The sequence below is a fragment of the Borostomias antarcticus genome (assembly GCF_949987555.1).
Source record: "Borostomias antarcticus genome assembly, chromosome: 18".
Taxonomy (NCBI): Eukaryota; Metazoa; Chordata; class Actinopteri; order Stomiiformes; family Stomiidae; genus Borostomias; species Borostomias antarcticus.
The window spans coordinates 12,656,284-12,666,283 of record NC_140251.1 but is presented as its reverse complement, the minus strand read 5'-3'; the positions used below and the strand labels follow the sequence as shown (position 1 = coordinate 12,666,283).

The following is a 10,000-nucleotide window of genomic DNA, read 5'->3' as shown; positions in this document are numbered from 1 at the left end:
GAGAGGAGGTGTTTAGGAAGGCCGGAGGGAGAGAGGAGATGTTTAGGGAGACCGGAGGGAGAGAGGAGGTGTTTAGGAAGGCCGGAGGGAGAGAGGAGGTGTTTAGGAAGGCCGGAGGGAGAGAGGAGGTGTTTAGGAAGGCCGGAGGGAGAGAGGAGGTGTTTAGGAAGGCCGGAGGGAGAGAGGAGATGTTTAGGAAGGCCGGAGGGAGAGAGGAGGTGTTTAGGAAGGCCGGAGGGAGAGAGGAGGTGTTTAGGAAGGCCGGAGGGAGAGAGGAGATGTTTAGGGAGACCGGAGGGAGAGAGGAGGTGTTTAGGAAGGCCGGAGGGAGAGAGGAGGTGTTTAGGAAGGCCGGAGGGAGAGAGGAGGTGTTTAGGAAGGCCGGAGGGAGAGAGGAGGTGTTTAGGAAGGCCGGAGGGAGAGAGGAGATGTTTAGGAAGGCCGGAGGGAGAGAGGAGGTGTTTAGGGAGACCGGAGGGAGAGAGGAGGTGTTTAGGAAGGCCGGAGGGAGAGAGGAGGTGTTTAGGAAGGCCGGAGGGAGAGAGGAGGTGTTTAGGAAGGCCGGAGGGAGAGAGGAGGTGTTTAGGAAGGCCGGAGGGAGAGAGGAGGTGTTTAGGAAGGCCGGAGGGAGAGAGGAGATGTTTAGGAAGGCCGGAGGGAGAGAGGAGGTGTTTAGGGAGACCGGAGGGAGAGAGGAGGTGTTCTAGAACAGCACGTACCCAGTGTCCGTCCACAGTGGCCAGTAGCTCCTCTCCCATGCGGATCTTCCCAGAGATCTGATTGGTCGAGCAGGCTCCTCCTAGGAACGGCTGAAAACAGAGGGGATTACACATCGGTCACCACATGGACCTCACCAGCCAATCAGAACTAAGAGGTCCTCATCATGGACCTCACCAGCCAATCAGAGGTCCTCATCATGGACCTCACCAGCCAATCAGAACTAAGAGGTCCTCAACGGAGAAGGTGCATGTGTTTTAGTCGAGGACTAGGAAAACCAGCGTCATATGATTATCAGATAAATCTTCTACAGGTTTGATATACTAGATTCTATATATGTATATAAAGTACTACAGTGAAACAGGTTCTTTCTCAAAATATTAAGTGACAATGCTGAGGCAAGGTAAGGTGTGATGGCCAGAGGAGAAAGGTGGACTAAGGAGAGATGGAGAGGAGATGAGAGGAGAGATGGAGAGGAGATGGAGAGGAGAGATGGAGAAGAGAGATGAGAGGAGAGATGAGAGGAGAGATGGAGAAGAGAGATGGAGAAGAGAGATGAGAGGAGATGGAGAGGAGAGATGGAGAAGAGAGATGAGAGGAGAGATGGAGAAGAGAGATGGAGAAGAGATGAGGAGAGATGGAGAAGAGAGATGAGAGGAGAGATGGAGAAGAGAGATGGAGAAGAGAGATGAGAGGAGAGATGGCGGAGAGAGACGGAGAAGAGAGATGAGAGGAGAGATGAAGAGGAGAAATTGACAGTGGAGAGATGGAGAGGAGAGATGGAGAGGAGAGATCAGATGGACGAGAGAGATCAGAGGGACAGAGGAGAGATGGAGACGAGAGAGACCAGAAGGATGAGAGAGATCAGAGGGACAGAGGAGAGATGGAGAGGAGAGAGACCAGAAGGACGAGAGAGATCAGATGGACAGAGGAGAGATGGACAGGAGAGAGATCAGAGGGACAGAGGAGAGATGGAGAGGAGAGATCAGAGGGACAGAGGAGAGAGATCAGATGGAGAGGAGAGAGACCAGAAGGACGAGAGAGATCAGAGGGACAGAGGAGAGAGATCAGAGGGACAGAGGAGAGATGGAGAGGAGAGAGACCAGAAGGACGAGAGAGATCAGAGGGACAGAGGAGAGAGATCAGGTGGACAGAGGAGAGAGATCAGAGGGACAGAGGAGAGAGATCAGAGGGACAGAGGAGAGATCAGAGGGACAGAGGAGAGAGACCAGAAGGACGAGAGAGATCAGAGGGACAGAGGAGAGATGGAGAGGAGAGAGATCAGATGGACAGAGGAGAGATGGAGAGGAGAGAGATCAGATGGACAGAGGAGAGAGATCAGAGGGACAGAGGAGAGAGATCAGAGGGACAGAGGAGAGATGGAGAGGAGAGAGATCAGATGGACAGAGGAGAGATGGAGAGGAGAGAGATCAGGTGGACAGAGGAGAGAGATCAGAGGGACAGAGGAGAGATCAGAGGGACAGAGGAGAGATCAGAAGGACGAGAGAGATCAGAGGGACAGAGGAGAGATGGAGAGGAGAGACCAGAAGGACGAGAGAGATCAGAGGGACAGAGGAGAGATGGAAAGGAGAGACCAGAAGGATGAGAGAGATCAGAGGGACAGAGGAGAGATGGAGAGGAGAGACCAGAAGGACGAGAGAGATCAGAGGGACAGAGGAGAGATGGAGAGGAGAGACCAGAAGGACGAGAGAGATCAGAGGGACAGAGGAGAGATGGAGAGGAGAGACCAGAAGGACGAGAGAGATCAGAGGGACAGAGGAGAGATGGAGAGGAGAGACCAGAAGGACGAGAGAGATCAGAGGGACAGAGGAGAGATGGAAAGGAGAGACCAGAAGGATGAGAGAGATCAGAGGGACAGAGGAGAGATGGAGAGGAGAGACCAGAAGGATGAGAGAGATCAGAGGGACAGAGGAGAGATGGAGAGGAGAGACCAGAAGGATGAGAGAGATCAGAGGGACAGAGGAGAGATGGAGAGGAGAGACCAGAAGGATGAGAGAGATCAGAGGGACAGAGGAGAGATGGAGAGGAGAGACCAGAAGGATGAGAGAGATCAGAGGGACAGAGGAGAGCTGTACCTTGAGTTTGAACTCCAGCTCTGCAGCACATTTGGTTTTCTCACATTCGATGGTGATCTTCCCTCCGAGCTCCAGGGTCATGGTGCCGTACAGGATACCTGCAAGAACACGGACATCTACAGGCCTGCGAGGAGCGAGGAGCTGGACCCAGCACACGGACAGACCCAGCGAGGAGCTCACAGAGGTGGACCCAGCACACGGACAGACCCCCCTCCCCCTCCCCCTCTTCAGACCCCCCTCCCCCTCCCCCTCTTCATATCGACCTTCAGCCCGACCTCCCCCCTCCCCCTCGACCTGTGGTCTATCATATGACGGACGGCCGGACGGGGTATGAGATAACCAGATAATGATAGGTCCTGTTCAGGACTAGGGCTGTAGGATTGTATCGATACAACGATGCATCGCGGTACGTAGTCTCGCGATACTGTATCGATCTTTCAGCCCGGAGTATCGATAAAGCCGGGCGCTGTAAATTTGTTTTTTTTTGTTTTTTTGATTTACATTTTTAAATCCAGTTTAAAAAGCATATTCTACAATATTAAGTTAAAAAAGCATACATATAAATAATTTTGAAAAACCATAAATACTACAATGTTGACAGTTTAAAAAGCATGGATATCAAATGTAAAATATTTATTAGCTAGCTCTCTGTCCAGTCATTGAGTTTGAGTTATCTATATAGTGCATTTGAGCCATTCAGTTTTCAGTCTTGAACACGTAAAATCTTTCAGTAAATGATGTGTGTATCGCAATACGTATCGTATCGTGACCTCTGTATCGTGATACGTATCGAATCGCGAAATCCAAGATGATATACAGCCCTATTCAGGACCTGCATGTCCTGTGCAGCGTGATGATTGATGACCAGACCATGGTTGCCAAACACTGTCTAACCCTGGAGGAGTGTTTCTTCTAGAAAGATCCCCGCTCTTCTGCCTTCTCGCCCCACAACCACAGCCACTTCCTAACTTCACTGCTAAGGACGGCCGTGATACGACATCCCAGGTGCTCGGTCTGAGCGATGAGAGATGAATATGAGACGAGACTGTGATGACGGCCGAACTCGAGAGGGCCTGGGACTAATGGTGCTTTCGTTTATAACTGGGAGGCGGCAAATTGCGACTTGCTACTAGGAATGATTAAATAAAACACCTCATGAACTCGCACTTCCTCGTCGCAAATTCGGATATGTTTCTCAGCCCCCAGTTGCTCGAATGATATAACTAGGTAACTGTGATATAGTGGTATATAGATATAACTAGGTAACTGTGATATAGTGGTATATAGCTCGAATGCACACAGGTCGGAGGTAGGTATTTTGCCACTTGCGACTTGCCACCTCCGACCACAAACGAACGCACCATAACATGGGTCCTACAGGCAGACAGGGACCGGGACTTTTATGAAACTGGAGACATTATAGAGAGAAAGGTTGTTCCGAGTCCCGACAGTATAGTGAGTTTGCACCAATATCACATATGAAGTGACGTGATGTATGAGGATCCATTGGTAGTAATAGTGGGGTAGTAGTGTAGTCCTGTACCTTTGCAGTGGGCGTAAGGCATGGTGATGACGTACTCCTCGTCCCGGCCCAGGAACAGGAGGCGGGCCTTGCCGTCCAAGATGGCCGACAGAGAGTTCCCTTTAACAGCAGGAACACAGAAGGGCAACATTTTAACAACCGTTGTCTCGGATCAACAGCAAGATCTGAGAGGAGAATCCAGAGAGTTCTGAAAACATGTCCGTCAAGTCTATATGAGAAAGAGTATTTTGAAACATGCATGTACTGTAGGGACGGGACCAGTAGGATAGGAGCTAGTGTACCGTAGAACTTGGACTTGGCCAGGATACTGCCACTGATGCAAAAGCCATCCTTCTTATTACAGATGAAGAAAGCAGAGATGGGAGGATGGTGGGACACCTGGAGAGAGAGAGAGAGAGAGAGAGAGAGAGAGAGAGTGAGAGAGAGAGAGGAGGGGGGGCAAATAGGGAGGAACACATACACAGCCTTTACAGTAAATGTGTGTGAATATGCTAACATTTAAGTTTTTTGCCAATGTGTGTTGCCACTGTGCAAGGTTATAATAGTTTTGCTTTTTTCATTAGTTTTTATTTTTATATCGTTTTAACTTTTTGTTTTCAATTTCAGTTTAGTTTTGATTTGTTTTAAAGCAGCTTTGCTAGTTTCGTTTCGTTTTTATTTTTTGAAAATGCTTAGTTTTAGTTTAGTTTTTATTAGTTTCAGTATTAGTTTTAGTTTTTTATTCTTCTGTGCTAGCCTTGTGAGACCATCCTGATCTCGTGAGCTCACGTTGTTTCACTCTGTGCAAAACAAACCATCTGGCGCACGTCAGGTTACTTCTGTGCAGGGACACAGCTAAAGAACATGGAGGATAGATTTAATATCCACACAAAATGCTAGGCTTATGTATGAAATGAAAAAGACTAAAACTAAGGACATTTTCTCAATAATTTTAGTTTATTTTAGTTAGTTTTGTATACACACAATACAGTTTTAGTTAGTTATCGTTTTTTAGTAAAGTCTAGTTTTTATTTTTATTCCAGTTAACAAAAATGTTTTTTCACACCTAGTTTTAGTTTTTTAGTTAGTTTTCGTTAACTATAATAACCTTGCCACTGTGTCTCCTACTGTACTATACTGTGTGAGTGAATGTGTGTGCGTTTGTGACTCACCTGCTCTGCGATATAAAAGGTACAGCTGTCTGTCTGGGGGTGGAGCCAGCAGCAGCGAAACGTCTCCCCCAGAATGGGATTATACGGCTTCTTCAGACCCTACAACACACACACACACACACACACACGCACACACACACACACACACACACACGCACACACAAACACACACAATTACCATAGTGATGGAGCCGCAAAAAGGTGCCTCCGTACAAGCTCTATCAATTCTTTTGCTATTTTAATGTTTGTATTCATGAAAAAATATCAGCTATAATTGTATATGACCGCCAAGCATTGCTAGATATACGAGATAAAGTTATTAAGAGTCACTATGTTTTTACAAACAAACTTTGTTGTCCCATACGGGGATGAGGTGCATCTTTCGTCACCGTGGGAGACGCGGAGAAGCGCTTGTGAGACTGCGGAGTCGGACCTCTAAACGAGCGCTTCCCTAGCACTCACCCCTCATCCCTAGCACTCACCCCTCATCCCTAGCACTCACCCCTCATCCCTAGCACTCACCCCTCCTCCCTAGCACTCACCCCTCATCCCTAGCACTCACCCCTCCTCCCTAGCACTCACCCCTCCTCCCTAGCACTCACCCCTCCTCCCTAGCACTCACCCCTCATCCCTAGCACTCACCCCTCATCCCTAGCACTCACCCCTCATCCCTAGCACTCACCACTCATCCCTAGCACTCACCACTCATCCCTAGCACTCACCACTCATCCCTAGCACTCACCCCTCCTCCCTAGCACTCACCCCTCCTCCCTAGCACTCACCCTCTTCCCTAGCACTCACCCCTCATCCCTAGCACTCACCCCTCATCCCTAGCACTCACCCCTCATCCCTAGCACTCACCCCTCATCCCTAGCACTCACCACTCATCCCTAGCACTCACCACTCATCCCTAGCACTCACCCCTCATCCCTAGCACTCACCCCTCCTCCCTAGCACTCACCCTCTTCCCTAGCACTCACCCCTCATCCCTAGCACTCATCCCTAGCACTCACCCCTCATCCCTAGCACTCATCCCTAGCACTCACCCCTCCTCCCTAGCACTCATCCCTAGCACTCACCCCTCATCCCTAGCACTCACCCCTCATCCCTAGCACTCACCCCTCATCCCTAGCACTCACCCCTCCTCCCTAGCACTCACCCTCTTCCCTAGCACTCACCCCTCATCCCTAGCACTCACCCCTCATCCCTAGCACTCACCCCTCATCCCTAGCACTCACCCCTCATCCCTAGCACTCACCCCTCATCCCTAGCACTCACCCCTCATCCCTAGCACTCACCTGGCCAATAGAAAACAAGCTGGATGAACTGCTCAGTCGGATCTGCTGTCAATGTGACTTGAGAGATTGCTGTGTGTTTTCATTGACTGAGACATGGCTAGAACATTCTGGACAGAGCTACACTGCCTGATGGGTTCTTTGTGTACAGGAGGGATAGTACAGCGGTTGAAACAGGGAAAGTCAAGGGAGGAGGCGTGTGCCTTCTAATCAACAGATCATGGTGCCCGTCTGTTGAGGTAGTAGCAGGCTCATGTCCATCTAACCTGGAGTGTCTATCGGTCAAGTGCCGACCCTTTGACCTAGCCAGGGAGTTCAGCTCCGTTATTCTAACGCTTGTTTCTGTTCAACCTCAGGCTAATGCAACAACTATGGAGTCAAAATGAGGCCAGAAAGCATTGTAAACGTAAGTGAAGTATTGTAAACAAAAAAATATGAATTGTAAATGTAAGTGAAGTTTTGTAAACGTAAGTGAAGTATTGTAAACAAAAAATATATAAATAATCACTTAATTATTAAAAAATAAAATAAAAATTGCATTTACGATACTTTTTTGCGTTTACAAAACCTTTTCTGCCTTTACAATACTTTTTCTGCGTTTACAAAACTTTCTTGCGCTGCAAAACATTCTGGCCTCTCTTTGACGTGGGGGCGGGGTTAGATGAGTGGCGTGTCCAGAGAGGAAGAGGCGGGGTTTCGGGATGCCCACCGCCATATATAAATCAAAACCATAGAAGAAGTCCAAAAAACGTTGAGCAGCGCCCATATGGCGGTGGGCATCCCGAAACTCCGCCTCTTCCTCTCTGGACACGCCACTCATCTAGCCCCGCCCCCACGTCAAAGAGAGGCCAGAATGTTTTGCAGCGCAAGAAAGTTTTGTAAACGCAGAAAAAGTATTGTAAAGGCAGAAAAGGTTTTGTAAACGCAAAAAAGTATCGTAAATGCAATTTTTATTTTATTTTTTAATAATTAAGTGATTATTTATATATTTTTTGTTTACAATACTTCACTTACGTTTACAATACTTCACTTACGTTTACAATACTTCACTTACGTTTACAATTCATATGTTTTTGTTTACAATACTTCACTTACGTTTACAATGCTTTCTGGCCTCATTTTGACTCCATAAACAACAGCACTTAGACAACTATTGGCTATTATAAACAACTATGATAACTCGAATCCAGATGCCGTTTCCATAATATCTGGTGATTTCAACCAATCCCCCACCCCAAATATTATCAGCATCGAACGTGTCTCACCAGAGGCAAAAAGACCTGAGATCACTGCTACACAGCTTTCAAAGACACCTATCGCTCTTTACCCCAACCACACTACGGCCAGACCACGCCTCCCTCCTACTGGTCCCCACCTACAAACAACAAACACGCCAAACCAGAGCGCACAGTCCGGTGCTGGTCGCAGGGCGTGACCGCCAGGCTGCAAGGATGCCTGGACGTCACGGACTGGGCCATTTTTTAAGTTTCATCTATTGATCTCAATGAGTACACCAACGTGGTCATTGCTTATGTGAAGTTCTGTACTGACGTGTGTCCCCTCCAAATCCATCATGAGTTACCCAAACCAAAAGCCATGGTTTAACAACAACATCAGAGAAAAACTGAGGGTGCGGCTCAGCTGCTTTTCATTCGGACCCGTCATACAAAACATCCAGATACGATTCTGAAAGGTTTATAAAAGACGCCGAGCGTCAATACAAGATCAAGTTACAGGCTCCATTTCAGGCTCACGTTATCTTTGGCACGGTTTGAAGGTGATCACGTCTTTTAAGGTGAGATCAGGCGATAATGATGGAGACGTGAACCTGCCAGGAACACAGTCCCCCCTATATCCCTGCCTGATCCCAGTGAGGGTGACTTTCTTACCGTCACGGAGGAGGATGTTAGACAGACATTCGCGAGGGTCAACGTGCACAAAGATACTGGTCCAGATGGAATCTCATCTCATGCTTTTTATAGATTACAGTTCAGCTTTTAATACAATTATCCCTTCTACTGTAAACTCGTGCTCAAGCTCCGAGATCTCGGCCTTTCCCAATCCATTTGTAAATGGGTTTTAGATTTCTTAACTAACAGGCTGCATGTGGTCAAAGTCAGTCCACTGACTTCACCACTTATCCTGAGTACTGAGACGCCCTCAAGGCAGTGTGTTAAGCCCATACTCACTTTTTACTCGTGATTGCATTGCCACATTCCTCAATAATGATATATTGTTACATTTGCAGATGATACAACAGTACTTGGGTGTATTGAAATGTATTGATTGTGCATTTAAATGTAGGCAAAACCAAAGAAATCATTATCGATTTCAGAAGGAGAAATATACGGACCAATCCTATCCATATTAACGGAGCAGAGGTAGAGAGCATGGCGCCTCCATTTCCTCGGCCATTTCTCAGAAGATCTGTCATGGTCTGTTAACACAGAAGCCATTAAACAGAGCCACTAAGTAGAGCTAAAAACATGGTGATGGATCCAGGCCACCCTACAGCAGATCTATTATCCTCTGGAAGACGGTATCACCGCTCAGTAAGAGCGCTTAGCAGCTGTTCACCAGATAGCCGTTACCCCAGTGCTGTACGGCTTTGGAATGATCACTAATATATGTATATTCTGTTTGTCATTGATTTAATTTATATTGCAGTGCTGTATAGCTTTTGAATGACCACTGTATATTGTTTAATCATATTGTTGTATTAATCGGCATGTTTATATTCTCATTGTAATATTTTGTTTATCTTTATATTTTCTCTCTTCTTTTCATCTTGCTCGTATGATTAAAAAAATCCAATGTACTGTATATATCTCGGTATATCATATATACAGTAAATAGCAATAAATTGAACTTGAACACACACACACACTGAACAATCAATATCTAATCAATATCTATACCCAACAGCACACATACTGTATGGGAAACTATAGACACAAACATTCTGTGTAAACAGTATCCTGGCACACCCTGATTAGTGGCCGTCTGTGGAACCAGATGAATGAGTCCTACAGGGACCAGGTACTGTACATCACCGGTACCAGGTGCATCAATCCCTCAGTGCTAGTACAGCCCTCTTTGGTACAGCCCAGCCAGGACCGGAGACTCGGCGTCGGTACAGTATATGTTACACCCAAGCCCATGACACGAGACAGCAGCTACCCATGTATGACAGTAACA

General features: G+C 47.3%; 1 protein-coding gene across 3 annotated transcripts in view; it reads right to left on the bottom strand.

Moving 5' to 3' along the window:
* Positions 1-10,000, bottom strand: part of osbpl5 (oxysterol binding protein-like 5) — a 79,140-nt gene that overhangs the window by 6,022 nt on the left and 63,118 nt on the right. For all 3 annotated transcript variants that reach the window (XM_084452955.1, XM_084452957.1, XM_084452956.1), the window contains 5 exons: positions 5,508-5,606; positions 4,638-4,734; positions 4,357-4,455; positions 2,814-2,911; positions 720-809 (listed from right to left, as the gene is read on the bottom strand). In XM_084452955.1, coding sequence (XP_084309081.1) covers positions 720-809; positions 2,814-2,911; positions 4,357-4,455; positions 4,638-4,734; positions 5,508-5,606 — 483 coding nt within the window. The remainder of the gene's footprint in view (positions 1-719; positions 810-2,813; positions 2,912-4,356; positions 4,456-4,637; positions 4,735-5,507; positions 5,607-10,000) is intronic.